Source organism: Coturnix japonica, chromosome 1 (assembly GCF_054131305.1).
Source record: "Coturnix japonica strain WE chromosome 1, WE-NBRP24, whole genome shotgun sequence".
Classification (NCBI taxonomy): Eukaryota; Metazoa; Chordata; class Aves; order Galliformes; family Phasianidae; genus Coturnix; species Coturnix japonica.
The window spans coordinates 43054719-43071481 of record NC_140663.1 but is presented as its reverse complement, the minus strand read 5'-3'; the positions used below and the strand labels follow the sequence as shown (position 1 = coordinate 43071481).

Genomic DNA, 16763 nt, shown 5'->3' with positions numbered 1-16763 from the left:
ATTACTGGAAACTAACTCACCTATGCAAAACTAAACATTATTTTTCTTCTAATCTTCATATCTAATCCAAAGCTGTCTTGTCACTTAGTAAGCATTCCAATTAAAAGAGGTGCTCCTTTGTCCCTCATGTCTTAGGCAAGCCCCAGCTGTGATGGGGGAGGATTGCTCAATTGTCTTCCTTCATTTGATCGAAGATAGTGCACGGAGATTTGTATACTACACTTGAGAGGAGGTCCTCAGAAATAAAAATCCTCCAAGTGTCCCGTGTCTGAAAGCCAGGCTCTCTTTGGTTTTAAAACTCCTTAGGCTGACCTACCAGTGTTGTTCTTGTAGTTCTTGTTTGGAGAAGGATTCCCTGGCTCTCAGTGCTGACAGCTCAGGAAGCAAAGACAAGATGAAGCCCACCATGCTGCTATCAGGTCTTTCTTTCCTCTGATGTTTCCCTGAACATGGCAGGGATCACAGGGAAGCCAGACTGAACTTCCATTACTTAGAGCAGTATGAGGCAAAAAGAGATGTCAGCGTGTGATGCCATGTTCCGCTTCATCTGGGAAGGGCTGAAAACTTGTAACTGGGGAGCTCTCTATAGACCTCGGACTTCTGCTGACAAGACAACCCTAGGCAAGAAATAATCTAGAAAATGTTTCCCCTTCCCTTTTTTCTAACTCAAAAGCTCAAATGTTCAGTGATCTAAAGAGGTGCTTTGAGAGCTCAGTACAGAATGAAATTTACAGAGCAGTATGAGTCAGAAACATAGTATATGCTCCTGAACAGTATGCCAATAATTTGTGGTGATGATAGCTTCCGTATCTGTGTTGGAGGCCCTGTTGCTATGATTTCAAAGAAGTGGACTGAGGAAAGAGTGGTCACTTTTATTGTTTATTCCCTGTTTAGCTTCTTCTCAGTGTAAGAGGCATAGGAACTACTCATGCTGGAGGGATGCTGAGCACCTGGTTTCCAGCTTAATGAAATTTAGGCCTTATGAGCTGCATCACAGCTTATCTGTCTACTCTCTTCTCTCTGTTTTTCAAAATCAGCATAAGAATAGCAGTCATACGAAGCTGGGTTTTCTCTGGGTTTGTTTTAAAGATTTCTGAGATACTGACACTAAGTACTAATATGAACTTTGCCAAAGATATTGAGTCTCTTCCAGCATCACCAGCTTTGTGATGCTAATGGAGATGAATGTTATTTAAAATAGAGAAAAAAAGCTAAATGTGTAAGTACTGCAACTTAGGCTATCTTCATCTTCCAGTTGTTCAGATTTCATGTTCCTTCCCTCCTTACTCACTAACTAGTTTGCATACAGCTTTCAGCCTAAACAGAGTGCTAATACCGAAACTTAGAGAGTAAGTAAAACCAGCATTTCTTTGCCCTCTTTTCCTGTCACTGTTATAGCTTTCAAATTGCAGTATTCCCTTGTTTGTTAAAATCAAAATACCTGTGACTGTTCAGGAAATGGGAGAATATAAAGCACAATACAAATAGCAGAAACTAACATGAGAAACTTGACATCTGGTATCACGGAACAGGTCAATGAATAAGCTTCAAGAGGAAATTGGTTTTGTTTTGTTGTTTTCGTTATACAGACTTCTTCACTGGAATGGTCACTGACCTCAAATACAATAATGAAAGCCAGCCGTGCTGCTAGGACATGCCAGAACTGCAGCGTGTAGCCATAGGGCACCGGGGAGTGAGGAGGGTCTCGGTAGTCCCTGTACCTGAAAGACAAGTGAAGTACTGCAGTTAGTAAGCTCCTACCCTTCTGCCCACGAAGAAGACAAAATCAAAACGCATCTGCTCTTGATCAATGCATTTGCTGCTAATACAGAGCATGTTGGGTGCTCAGCACCAGCAGCTGTAGCTTCCTTAGTGCAATATGGGCCTTGTAGGCACCTTCTCAGAATGCAGTGTGAAGTAGGATGCCTTTGGAGAAGTGCTTTCTTCCCTACCACAGACTGTTTTAAAACCATAAATATATCCAGTTTTGTCAGCCTGACAACCCTCACCTAGGTTCTAGATAAGCAGAAGTTAATGGAGAGTATGGCCACTGGTTTTTGTTCAGACAGACTGCCTTTCTGGAAAAGTGCCTACACTACAGCAGGATGCAATATTTCCTTACCTCACTATCAATAGGTGGTTTATGCTGCAATTAAAGTGACTGATGTTTTAGCAGAATACTTATGGGTTATGTAGCTGATAAACTCAGCTGAAGAAAGTAAGGCACTCACTTTCTTTCAAGGGTAAATATACCTAATAGTTCAGTGTACCTCCAAGAACAGATTTATCTTCTAGAGATTTATGGCACCAATTTAATAGAACGGAATGGAATATTGAGGGGACAACTTATGCATTGTTTCTACAATCAGCTTTGATAGCAGCAACATTATGCATGACGCTGGGGAAGAAAGGAATTAAAGGGGGGTAAGAAAGTGATCAGAATTTATAAACATCATTAAAATGTACTGTAGCAAACTACATGGAATGAAGTATTATGAAAGCAGCTCTGCTCCCCAGAAAACCTTATCTATGGAGTCAACCTTGGGATGCTCTTTCTGTAAAATAAGTTTCAACAGAGAACAATGTCTTAAATATCAGTTATGTAAAAAAAAAGCAGTAACGTCCCCCATCAACTGACAATGCTAAACCACAATTGCTAAGAAAAATGCCACTATATCACAATATATTGGTGACTTTTGCTATATCCCAGAATATCTTTTTTTCTTGAGATACTCATAAAATAATATCACATTTTTCTACAGTGAAAAATACTGGAGTACCTGTATCTGTAGCCACCAGGACTCATCCTGACAAACTAGTACTGCCATAGAAAAATGGCAACAGTATCTGTCACTTGACCCCTGTCATACCATTTAAGACTTTGATTCTCTGGACCATTACAATTAATCACTTGCAAGTCTGTCATCACAGCCTAATCTCAGACTGCTATTCCCCAGTCTGCTGGCTAATGACAAAGACACAAAGATGATTAACTGCTCATTTTATTCTGATTCAGAACAGAAGCATATGATTATTACTAACAATTACACCTACAAGCAATGACATAAACATGTTAACCATTCAGCTGTTAGGAAATACTAGAGCTGACGTTTCATAAAGGTAGCATTGGACAGACTCTGTTTATGTCAGGCAGACTTGTGAAATAACTGTATGCGGACACTTCTATGCAAACCCAAGTTGACTTCCTTGTGTACAGGTTATGAGAAAATCTGATTAAGGTTTCATTTCAATGAAATTATCAGTCAGTCATTATTGACCCTTTGATACCATATTCCTCCACGATGACTGCATGTGATTCAAGCCATAACACCACACAGATTCTATAGTTGAATCACCTTCCAGCTTCTCCTGCATCTAAGGAAGTAATAATGCAGATAACAACCAAGAAGTACCATAAGTATGTCCTCAAGTAGGACATTTGGGTTTTTTTCCATTAATATTATTCAAGTTTTGAAAATTAGTTCTAACCCGAAATTTATCAGGATGTCCCTCCCTTGTAGCGTTTTAAAGCAGAAAAGTGTTTTGATCAGATACTTACCTGCAATATTTTAATGGTGAACCAGAGAACTCGCTTCCATTTGATGTAGGCTCTGAACGGTTTTCAAAGTCCGACACCAGAAATACTGATAAACTGGCATTAACATAGCCAACCATACACCTAGAGGGGAAAAAATCCTTTAGTCAGGACACAGCAACAGTCTTCTATGAACTGTTCTAACCAGGAGGAAGTTCTCTAAGTTTCTTGAATTTTGCAGTTTAACTGCGATGTTTAGTCATGTTTTGAAGGGATACTGAGCCACTATAAAAGAAATGCTGATGTACATCAGTGAATAATGGTAAATTTTTATGGGAGAAGAAACAGTGAAGAATGGGACTGGTTACCTCTGAAAAGTAGACAGGTAGGGAAAATAGCAAGTGGCACCAGGGAGATGATTAGAATTCTCCCACTGTCACTCTCATGTTACATACACAAAGGAATATTAAATTCAAATGGAAAGGCAATACACCCAAAACAGCAAAGGGAAATAAGACTTTGTTTATTTATTTATTTATTTGTTTCCAAAATGTCCAGTTAATCAGATAAATCTGGTATTAAAAAATCACAGATTGGTTGAATGCTGGGAGGGCTTGGCAGAGTTAGAACACTGAGTAACAGAATGTACATTGCACGATAAAGGGCTGTGGGAGTCACAAGAAGGCTCAAACTTGGCATTAATCATGTTGAGGACAGGGAACATGCATTGTGCTTTTCACTCAAAGATGGGTGAGTACTGGAGCACCAAGAAATCCTTCGTTCTCCAACTGAGAAGAAAAGACCTCAGCTAGCAAAACCTGCAGTAACCAACCACATCACCATCAGGGCCATCTGTTTTCAGTATTTCAAAGCTAAAACTTAGAGACCATTGACAGAATTATATGAGGCTGCCAGATTTTGAGTCAGGAAGAAGGAAGGACTGAACCAACCTATCTTCATTTTCCTAACATACATGCTGAACTGAGCTAAAGAGAAAGATATTTAAACATATTTTACAGCGCATCAAGAGGTCAAGTACAAATTTAGCCATCCACCAAACTGTTCTGCATGGTTTACCATGTGCTGTCTTTACGAATAAGAACCCAAAAGATGAGTATAATTTCTGCACAAAAAACAGTTAATTCTTTCAAAAAGCTGTAATCAATGAATAAATTTAGCTACCATAAGGATAGCTGCTAAATGCTCTGGTTGGTACGGTTTTGCCAGGCAGTTCTGACCCACAGGGATGCCTCCATTGAACCCAACTCTCACCTCCATTGAATTAAATCTGTTATAATACTGCTCTGATTTCAAGAACAATTCTACTGTTGTTTAGACAAGAATCTGAAATGCGGAACTTGAGGTCAGACAACTGAGGTGTGAAAATTGCTTTTAAGAGAATATTTGAAAATCAATTTAGTTCTGCCAAGAACTGCTGCAGGAAGCCAACAGTCTTTGGTGATATACTTCCTTCCTTAAAAACCCACTTTGGCTTCATCTGTTGGACTATTATAATTAAATTTCAGCATTACCAAACCAGAAAGCTTAAATCTGTAATTATTTCAAGTTGTTTTGCCAGAGGTTCAAACAGCATTATATGGTTTTCTGCGCAGTAAGATATTATTTTTTAACTAGGGATTTTAAAATATTTGAGAAATTACATTTAAGAACCGCCTAGTTTTGACTTAAGATCTCCACATTAATTAGGCTCGGATCTTAACATAATCTCAATATTTTTCTAGTATTGCTGGTGTGTTATATGGATTTAATACCTACAGATGTTTTGGGAAAGAAAAAGAGAACCTCCCTCATATAAGTCTGTCAATAGCAGGTACTCTTCACACCATAATTTAACTTGAGAAAATTCATTATTCCTGTGGATATTTAATAGCTTCTGACTCTTCTAACAGCAGTTACAAATAGCAGCATCCACAATGACTGCATATATAGTTTTTATCCAATTTGGCTCCTCCACGGGACTCATATCAAATGATTTCATCTGACAAATTCATCCAGAAAAGCAGCAAAGTTATGAAAATGCTGTACAAGAGGTTTGTAAGAAGAACTTCTTCTGTGAGCCAAGCTACTTCTCCAGTGCCGAACAAGTTTTAAAACTGGTGAGTCGTATCGGATTCCTTACAAAAATCAAATGTTTTTTTCCATGCACACTGGCTCTGAGAAAATCAGTCGCAAGGAAAACTGCTGACAGTGCTTCAGTGTCCTATGGATCTTCATCACAGCAGAAGCAGAGGCGTATGCTCAGCAAATGCTGGCACCAGACCAAACACCTTACCAGCAAAGAGACTTTAACTCCTCATGAAAATAAATGGAACAGTCCTGCAGGCACATGTTAAAATACCATTCTAGTAGTAGAACAGCAAGTTAGCAGCACTGCTAATCAGGAACTGCCCCATCCGCTGCCCTTCTTCCATCAGTAGGATTAAAAAGTATTGGCAAACACAGGGTATCAAAAAAAAAGCAGCAACAGAAGAATCCACTTGCTATAGCAGGGAAGAAAAATCAATCTGCCATATGTCCGGCAGCAGAACACAAGCCCTGTAATTCTCTCTCCAGTTAAGCTCATGTTTCTCTGAACTGCAGGCTCTTGCTAATGGAGCTGCCAGGAGATCATTTGCAAACTGCGTCCATTTGTGTTCAGCTGGACTCAGTGACCTTCTGCCTGTCCAGCAGCCAAGATTTTACAAGTTGCCGTGTGGCAGCTAGACTCGTACTTAATGCAGTTTCACTGTTTACCAACACTGAAAGAAAATCCACTTAGGCAGCAGGAGTTTACAAATGTCTCCTGAAAGATGTAACTTAAGGACTGTAGTTTTAGAAGGAAAACAAATTACTTTGCTCTGTAAGGATGCCTTGATTTATCAGTTGGGAATTGCTTCCTCCTGTGAGACGCTGCTTTCTGGAACAATGCATGCTGAATACAGGAAATGCAGCTTAATGAATAAATATAAAATGCTGATTAAATCTTTAAGTGATAAATATGTGCATAGCTTCAGAGTAAAAAGAGGACTATACCCATGTACACTAGGAAATGTGGTTTGTGCAGCATACTATTACACAAGCCAAATTTCTGTTCACGTTTTCCTTGAGTTAACCTCATAGATTACAGCCAGTCAGCAGGCCACTCTATCTGTGGCTGAAATCTGTTGCCTAACCACAAGCAATAAATTTGGGTTAGTGAAATTGGTGCATATACAGACAGAACTGTTGTATCTATTCAAGCAGTGTATTTTCATGCACAACTGCCCTCCCAAAGAAAAGCTTACTTTTGCCCAGCTTCTCCTTGGCCAGCACAAGGTCCATATTTGTAAGCATAAACAAGTCGAGGGATGAAGTCTGATGTCACGGCTATAACAAATGCATTTGTGATAACAGAAAGAATTCCAATGCCTTCCAGAATCCCATACCAGATTCCTGTATGATAAGGAAAATTTGTTATCTATGGAAAAAAATTAAGGACCAAAAGATTTCAAATACTGCATACTCTGAAGCAATTGTCCCACCACTCAAGAATTATATAGTTTCTATACACTAGACACTAGACTAAAAATTATCTATTATCTAGACACTAACTAAAAATTATTATCTCATTGAGCAGCAAGAGCTCAGGAGACCAGATTCATGTTCCCACTGGGTGGCAAGCCACCAGTATGTATGTCAGCATGTATCTCTCCGCATCAAAATCTTCTTGTCATATTAGTGCTATATGATGGCATGTGGCCCCTACACATCAACTGGGCTCCTGGGCCCAGTTTTAACTGCCTAAATGGTCTTATGGCACAGACACACAGCACTTCTGATGATGAGGATCATCGCTGAGAAATACATAAAAGGCAGGTTAGATGTAACCATTGATTTTAATGAGGAATCATGCTATCCTTAAAAACTTTTCTGAATAGGGACCAACTGCAACTCATCTGCCTGAATACAAAAAACAACACCGTTTTCCAATGCTTTTATTATTGAAATTATATAACTGTCTTCTCAGAGATTGTCTGCTGTGAATGCTGTGTACTGGCTGATGTGCAGGCTTTTACCTGAACTCCTCACAGATTCGTACTGTTCACACACAAGTTTTTACTCAGGTATATGGCAGAGCACTCTAAGAGCAGAAAGCTATTTCATTGTGAGGCCTATGATTTTCTGCAGTGCAGATGGGCAGCAAGGTATCCTGCTTACCTTTCCAAGGCACCAGGAATTCAGCACTGGGTAAATAAGTTTGTTTTGTAGCATCCTTCCTAAAGGTGTTTTGCTTTGGCATGCTGCAAGGATGGGGGTGCTTTATAATCAGTTCAGAGCACTCTTGTAGCTGTGTGTGGCCGAGTGAACTCAAAGTTATTTGAACCCTGTGTTTAGCAATGCAGGCTTTCCTCATTGACAGTAAATTGTTTCTTGGAATCTAGATCAATCCTGTCTCATGCACCCAGGGACCTAGTGGACGTAGCCACTGAGTCATAGGGGATGCTCTTGGCCAGGCAGATAGAAAACACAGAGTACACTTGCTGAATGGTGGCTGCTTTAATTTCATTTTGACATTTCTGCAGCTCTCTCTGGTTATTATATTTTAACTGAGCTGTCATATGTGTTCACAGTGTATAAGCCACAAGAAAAACCTGTAGAAGACACTGGTCACTTTGTTAAAATATAGAATCACAGAAAATCCTTAGCTGGAAGGCCCCAAAGGACACTGAATCCAACTCCTGGACATACTGGCTGTTAAGTCACTCAGAAAATCCTTAATTTTTTTTTTAATTTCCTCCTTCCCCCCCCAACATAGGCTATAAATTGCATAAATAGACTTGCATTGGATGTTTGAAGCTTTTTGTGCATTGTCGAATTGTGTGTTGCTAATGCAGAGGATGACTGAAAATTCCTTAATCCACTCTTACTTTTAATGGTCATTGTTTTGTCCTAAAAATAACACACACACTTAACAAAGAACTCACCTATATCCTTGGCTCTTGAAGCTAAAGGTCTTCTCCACTGGGTGACAAATTTGTATGCATCAAGCCTAATTTCAATAATATTGTTAAGTAAGGCCAGAAGCGGTGCCAATGGAAAAGCTGCCACAAAAATGGTTGTGAATCCAAACTGAAGAACTAGGAGAGAAAGGGAAAGGTCACAGTGTAACTGTTGAGCTCTAATTCTAAGGGCTAAGAGGGTGCAGTATTTCACATACAGACATCTCTTACTAGGCTGTACCATGCAATAGTCTAGTGACTGCTGCACAAATCATCCTTGCCAAAAGCTCAGAGTGAGAATGACCAGAAGAAACACACATCTAACCCTGAGACGAAGTTCAGCATCTAGAATTTTCAGCTGGGAGAGATGTTTGGACGTTTTTTTGTTTGTTTGGTTGGTTTTTTTTTTGTTTTTGTTTTTTTTTTTTTGTTTTTGTTTTTAAAAAGAAATTGACATTTTCACTCCAGCATCAATATCTGAATACTTGCTATGCATCAATATCTGAATACTTGCTATGATTACAGCTTAAACTACTGGTGGGCCGCTGTCTCTGAGACCGTATTTAAGTTTGCAGAGGTAAGTCTTCAGGTTCCTAAATTCTGCACTATTTGAAAAGAATCGTGTGAGGGAGAAAAGAAAAAAACAAAACAAAACCAAAAAACAGCCATTCAAGATATACGCAGTTCAGTCACACAGGGACTAAGCTTTTTTCTTTGACATTTGTTTACAACAGTGATCCTCCTATGCAATGACATTGACAGGCAGTAAATGGGGGTGAATTTTTGAAAAACAAGCTGTTCCACATAGTTTTAAATAAAAACCCAAAGGAACTTCCTTGAGCAAAAATGAGCAAAGAATTTCAGAAACATGTACAGGTGAAGAGTTGCAATGTAGAAAGCAACCTTCCCCATACAAAGCCAGAATCAGAAGTGTTTCATAAATGTGGGCTTAGCAAACCAAAAGCGCTGTGGTTAGATACACTGATTTGGTTTTGTTCTCAGAAATTCACTCCCATTCCTCACCTGACCTGTGAGAATGAGAACCATTCTGTAGCCTCTTTAGTTTCATACAGCAATTGCTAAAAGAGCAGGCCAACTCACATCAACAAAAAAGCAACAACATTAAAATCTACTAAAGAGAGAAAAATAACATCAGAGCCATACTCATTTCTAGGTATTCATCAAACAGTCCATAAGCATTCATAGGCTGAAGATTATAGTCCTTTTCCCACTGTGGGAAGCTTGTTTTTCTCTGTGTGCCATATTCTTGCCGTAGTTTTCTCCTGGTCCACCAATTCTGAATTAGCCTACATTTTCAAATAAATGAGAGAAACAAAGTAAAGACTGTTACTGACTACTCAAAACTAAACTGGAAGAGGCTAAATGTGCACAACATACCTTGAAAATGCTTTCCAATGCAAGGGAAACTATAGTTTTGGTAATATATATAGCTGATGATGGTCTACATAAAATGGCAGATCACTTCAAGGTCTTTTTATAAGGCCAATGCAGCGTTCCACTGAGATGGCTAAGCTCTGAACAAGAAACTGTTAAATGGCTTCTAATATTGCTTGATCTCTTCCTGTATGTTGGGGGGAGGGGAACAAAACATGCTTGGCTGCAGCATTTCAGGGCTAGAGAGGAAATGTGAAAGCTGGAGAGCACCTATATCTCTCACCAGAATGAGTTTAAGCTTCTCAGCATTACTGCAACGGTGATTTGTGCTGTGACTTCAAAGAGAAGGGACTGACTTACAGCAGTTTATTCTGATTATAGCACCTCCTATTTACTTCTGTCAACTTCTGTAATCCTATGCAATGCTCATTATTAGGTTTCAGTATCCCTATTAATAATTAGGAGAAAGATCTAATGGAAACTGACAAAAGAGGAAGGGAATGCAAAGAAGGATCAACGCTTCTGCTGCCCCCCTCCCCCCCCCCAAACCTCAGCTGCAAAATCCTGACAAGCACTGCTAGGTGCCCACTCAAGAAGATGGATGAATAGTGAATGCTGAGTACCTTGATTGCCCATTACACTGTGCATTTAAATCATTCACCCCCATTCTCATTACTGCAGGATGCGATCAGTGCCGAGGCTGCCTGAAATCAGTGCTGCAACACATTCTGCAGCTCAGGGACCAACCTCTGCGCTAGCTCTTCTATGGATCCTGCGGTGAAGCAAATCTCTTGAAGCTGCAGAACTTGACAAGGGCAAACTTTCTGACAATGTCAGCTCTCTCTTATGCTTTCACACTTGCTATTTTCCCTTGATGGCCTGCCACACTGTCTCTAGCACCGTCTATCTCTATTAATCATACTCATTAAATACTAATCAATGAGAAGTGAACCAATAGAAATGAATAATCGTCAACCTTTTTAGCTATGGCGCAGCTCCACAGTACCCAGATCACTGGGGGTCATATCTACATACCAGTCAGTACGTTTTTCTGGCTCTGAGAGTGAATATGCCCACAATGCATTTTTTTTCCAACTCAGACCCACCCTTTCAGGCAACTTTTATCACATCCTAAAAATCAAACTTTTATCAAATCCAATTTAGACCTTCCTGACACATAAAAAATGGTACATATAATATTACCTGTGTAAGGCATACAGTTGTCTTACAGTTATCTTTACAGAGTTTTAAATAATGGAATTCAGTATAACTAAGTGCTTCCTACATATTTCTTTGTTAGCATTGATATTGCACTTTCAATTTTGCAAACTATGTTCAGTATCAAAAACCCATATTCCAGCTATCTGGAAATCTAACTTTAGAGCTGGCTACGCGAAAGGATATTTTCTACTCTTATGGCAAATCTACCTTGCTTTTATGTAGCAGTCTATAAGGAAACAGTAAACTTGGTATTCTTCTGTGATCTACAAACACATAAGCATTAAGTTTACTTACGGGTAGCCTAGTTCCATGAAATTATTCCAGGTCTGCTTTAGCACCATTATGATACCCATTTGCATACAGAGATCAATAAGGCATCCACTAGGGTGGCACTATAGACAAAAAAGAAACAAAACATTAAATAGAAGTAATGCTCAGTTTTAATTATTTCTAAAAGAGCATAAATTAATATTGAATAGGAATTAAGTGCTGTTTTCTTTATTATTCTTTTTTAAAGACAGACTCACAGGAGCATATGAAACTGTATTGTACCATGAGCCTTTTAAGTCTGTCATCTAATTCTCTGCAGGCTGAATCAGCTGAAACAAATTGTTTTCATACTAGTACTGCTAATAAGCTGTACAGCAGTGGGTAAGATAGAGGCAAAAGCTAACAGATTTCTCTACTGATTCCAGTAGTTTTTAGGGGGACTGACTATGCTTCAAGTCAAAAAATGAAAATTCTTCCTGGTTGTGCGTGTAAAGATTTTATGCCTTGAGGACAGACCTAATACTGTTTATTATGTACTTATGTACGACTGAGTGAACTCCTTAAAGCTATTCTCTTCTTGAAGACTTACAAATCTCTGTCAAGTAGCAGTTCTCAACATCTCTTGCTGAGTGCTTACTTGCTTTACTTGTGGCTCCATGTCTTGAGGAAGAAGAGCTGTAGCTCTAAGGAGTGATGCTCAGCTAGTAACAATTCAGGTGATGACACTGTTTTTAGTCTTAGTATTGGAAGAAAGCGAAAAGCGCCAAAAACTTTCCAAACAGTGGAGTCTAAGCTGTATTAAGTTCTGGGTATTATGGATAAGTGAAAGAGATTGCTGCCACAGAACTGGAACCGTTCCTCTTTAGGTATTAAAGAGAAAAAAATGATATTAGTTATAACATCTAAGAAAATGCAATAGGAGCCAGGGCTCCTTCTGAGGTTTCTGTTGACCTCATTCAGCTTCTCTTTAGATTAACAGGGTAGCAGATTGATTTTTCTTTTTATTAATTAACTTCAGTAGCATCATTATTAAATCATCATCCTTCTATTTTTAGGAGTCAATCACACAAGAAAATATAGACTAAGAAAGGAAAATGAAGTAGCAGCAATGTTACAGACATAACACCACCAATATACTGTGTACGCTGTGGTCTGGATATACAGTCTTGCACTTGTCCTCATCCAGTAGGTGAAGACAGGGCAATTAAAGGGATATCTAGGCATTTTATCCTAAAGCCTGTTCCTAATATGGCCTTGTATGGATATGGTTGGTAAAGCTGAGACTTCTGTATTAGACAATTCTTAATCAACTTTTTTTCTTTACTCTGAGACAGGCAAAGTAATAAGGTAATAGCAGGTTCCACCAGCAACTGACCCAACCCGTAACATGTCACTGCTGCACCTTGCTCCCAAACGTGATTCTTCCTTCCTCCCCTTACTGCTCCTGCAAGTGTTTCCCATGCTCTGATTGTACTGTGAGCTGATTCAGCCCAATTACTTATCAGAAAAAAAAAAAAAGATTTCACCAGGAAAAGAAAGAGTTTCCTGCTGATAGAGGGAACTGAATAGGCTCCTCACAAGGTTGGACAAAACACAGTCAGTGCAGAAGAAGAAGGAGCAAGCTTCTGGAGAAGGCTCAAAGACAGTGTAGAACTGACCTCCTTTTGCAGCAGCAATCTGTTAGGTCAGCTTGGTCTCTCTCAGACTTCCAAGGGATGTTCTGTCTGTCTGCCCATTTACCGCTTATTCTTTTAATGTACAGAATTCACTGCTTCAAAAATAGGATGGCTAATTCTTCTTTTTGTTTTGTTTTGTTTTTGCTAGTGTTTAGATGATTTATATTAACCAAAATACTCAGATATCTGGAAGCATTTATAAATTCATGTTGGCAGAGTAAGGACCTGAATTTTTTGCTTGCCATTTGTCATGCATTTGCAAAATGTTTTTTTCATCACTCATCTGTAAAGCAAGAAAAAGTTCAGAAGAAAAGGTTGTAAGATTCGTATCAAACAGACCCATTTCAAGGATGAAACATTTCCAACATGAAAATAAAAATAAAGAAGAAATTGTTTGATACAGACCTCCAAATCTGGTGCTCAGATTGAAACGACTAGCACTGTAAAGGACATACGTGTTGATATACAGCTATTTTTGTAACAGGCGTTTGAGTGTTGGTATTGCGGAGTTCGAGAACAGAAAATCCAGCACCACACTCGAAGATACCTGGATAGAATTCTATGTCTGCCTTTGCTTGCATTCACTGCCACTGTGGGCAGCAGATAAATGTGTGTGTGTCTTGTTTCAGGAGCACAAGAATCAGCAAGCACTTACCTCTTCCAGTCTCCACCGGTTTATCAGCCTTAGGTAGGCTCCAGGGTGTCCTGTAAATCTTTAACACATGAATATACATCAGTGATGTTGCATGAGCAGTCTATTTACAGCAGTGGAAGTAAGCTTACACTGTTGTTTTAATCTAATGTCACCTTAGCATGATTAACTATAAAGGACATTGCATGAGAAAAAGATCTGGGGATTCCTGGAATAATTTACACGAAGGGTTAGATGTATTTCTAATTCCAGTTTAATGTGAACATGAAGTATTGTGCTGTTTGATGCTAAGCATATGCAATAGAGAGAAAAATATCTGAGTAAAACTGTTTATATCTATTTGGAAAATGACTTTCTACTGCCAGCTCATTTTCTTACCCAGGCTGAGGTATCTGCTTTTCTGTAAAACCAGTGAAAATATTAGTTCTCACTTGGAAAATATTATTTTCTTACAATTCTCTCATGATGCTGCCCAGAATAATGCCCAGCATCCTACATGCAAATAACCCACACTGACAGTTTATCAGTCTCTACTGAAAGGCTTTAATTTTACTTGAAGTGGGCTTGCAAGGAGAGGCATACAAATATATACATATATATCTCATTTTATGCAGAAAAAAGATCTGGTTCTCTGTTAATGGTACAAATCTCATAAAAACAAAGCAGCAAAGTATTCAGTACTCAGAAAGAAAAAAGATCAAGGCTATATTTTTTTACTTAACTGTACAAGTTACCCACATAAAGACAGAGCTAACTTGCTTGCATACATATTACTGGGGACAGCATCAGTTTCCAGTAGCAAAATTGTTAGGAGTCAGTGTTAAGGTAATACAGTGATAGGAAAATAAAACCACATATGTTTCAGGGCTTTGGAAAGGAAAATAAAACTGTAATGTTTCCTATGTTGCTAATGTTGAAATTTGCATTTTAAGATGCGCGACAATACTGTACCATCTTGTTTCATTAGAGACAATTTTATTACTCCTCTCTGCTTCACTTTGTGACTATGAGGATGCAGATATCAATCCTACCTTCCAAGGAAGAATGCTATATAAAAGGTAGAGCTGTTCAGGTTGACAAACTGAAAAAGAAACATTTTCAATGTGAAGCTGTTCTCCCACTCAGATTCTGTACGAGGCTGCTCTGTGAAGAAAGAGAGCAGAGTTTGAGAGGTTTAATCAGATTAACAATTTTGTTTGGCACAAAGGATGTAGGCTCCTATCTGAGCTGGCAGTGTGTTTGTAAATTAGCCTGCTGATTTCCTTGTACAAACTGACAGTAGAAATGGTATCCAAAAGAAGCACACAGCAAGCTAGCTTGTAAAGACTCTGAAATCTGTTCTGATATCTGGATACATACATTCCCAGGAAACTGCAAGATAATGTGTGTATTCTTACAGGCTCAGGCTGTTCTCTCATTTCCTGCTCTGCAATCTACCATAACGACACACCACTATAAGCTGTGCAAGCGCCTTTTTGTTGGAGATGTCACACTGAAATGAAGTCATTAAGCAAATCTTCCTTGTGGTTCTGTTTCAGGGTTGTGCCCACCATGCTGGCACAAAAGGGCTCTGTACAGGCATCAGCAGAGAGCCACTTTCCTTGTCCCAGGGAGCTCCTCATAGAACAATGAGAAAAAAAGACTTCACAGTGGATGGGTGAGGCAAACAGGAAAGAGGCAGACTATGTCTTCTCTTCAGCTGGGCCCTTAATCTCCATCTAAAGAGTAATCAAGACATGAGTTAACCGAACAACTACTATGCCAACACACTAGTACCATGGCCTTTAACTGTTTTCCAGTTGTCATGACCTTGTTATCAGTCATCTACTGCTGTAAAAAGAAGTAATCAGAAGAAAAGCAGAAGTAGTAATGGTGGCACTGTGTATTGTAATGGTAGTACCTGTATTTGTACTTCCAAAGGAATCTCTATTAGATTACAAGCACAAAAAAGATAAACTAGATTCTGTTTAGTAGCAGACATTCTATCCATGAGGAAATTTCAGACACCTGAACAAAACTGCAGAATAGACTATTCATCAACAACTGCTCTAGTGACTTGGAAATGCCTGTCAAGAATGCCAAGTCTATGCATGCTAGTAATTACATAAGTAGCTGAGCAAAAGGAAATGAAACACCAGAGATTTTTGATGCCACCATGCGTTGTCTTTTACAGGGTTGCTGCAGCTGAAGCTTTGCTCATGTGCCTTTCAAAGGGAATGGCAAAACTCTGGAGCAACATAGATTTGATTTCAGAAAAGGTGATGTAATGGCTGAAGAACAACATCCTGACTGTCCTTCCAATTCCATTCTGAGCTTATTACACTGATAAAGATCATTCAAAGGAAATCAGCTATTTATGCCACCCAATCAAATAACACACAATAGAGGCTGGACATGGTCAGAACAGTGTGACTCACTGAGTCCTCACGTAAGTGCATTCTGCAGAGACTACAAGAAGAAGACCTACCTTGATGATAACCTGGCAGAAAATAAATAAGCTTCAAGGTCTCTATACCATATCTTACTGTCTACAGGGTGTCACAGGGAATAAAAGGAAATAGCCCATGCAAATCACATTCTTGAAAGTCATTTTTGTCAGCTGTAACTAGTAGGGGTATTTTCCACGGAAATAGGATGGCAGCAATATTTTAAAGTTAAAGCATAAAATAAGGACTCTCAATCTAAGAAACAACAGAATAAAATTCTACCATAGACACATATTGAACATATGACAGATGACTGTCCAGATGTAAAAAAGTTCCAATACTAGCTACAAGCAGCTGTTTCCTCTGAGGAAATTTTGTGGAAATCTGTCCTCCTGAACATCACCAATGTGCACAGATAATTCACACTTCTCATTCACATGCAGTTACTGGTTGACTTTTAATAGGCCTTCAGCAATCTTCTCATTTCAGATTTCTTGACTCAAGTAGCGTCTGCCAACTGCCACCAACAACTGCAATCTTCCAGAGTGATCAGGATCTCCACAGACTCAGTGATAGTCCATTACTACCCTAATATGTGCTGACTGTAAA

At 39.0% G+C, this 16763-nt stretch overlaps 1 protein-coding gene across 10 annotated transcripts in view; it reads right to left on the bottom strand.

Moving 5' to 3' along the window:
- ANO4 (anoctamin 4) overlaps positions 1 to 16763 on the bottom strand; it is a 162212-nt gene that overhangs the window by 4279 nt on the left and 141170 nt on the right. For 9 of the 10 annotated variants that reach the window (XM_015859160.3, XM_015859164.3, XM_015859172.3 and 6 more), the window contains 8 exons: positions 14760 to 14871; positions 13732 to 13789; positions 11425 to 11522; positions 9679 to 9821; positions 8500 to 8652; positions 6820 to 6967; positions 3560 to 3679; positions 1616 to 1721 (listed from right to left, as the gene is read on the bottom strand). In XM_015859160.3, coding sequence (XP_015714646.1) covers positions 1616 to 1721; positions 3560 to 3679; positions 6820 to 6967; positions 8500 to 8652; positions 9679 to 9821; positions 11425 to 11522; positions 13732 to 13789; positions 14760 to 14871 — 938 coding nt within the window. Of the gene's footprint in view, positions 1 to 1615; positions 1722 to 3559; positions 3680 to 6819; positions 6968 to 8499; positions 8653 to 9678; positions 9822 to 11424; positions 11523 to 13058; positions 13360 to 13731; positions 13790 to 14759; positions 14872 to 16763 lie in introns of those variants that run through there. The other variant, XR_014943124.1, reaches the window with a different exon arrangement.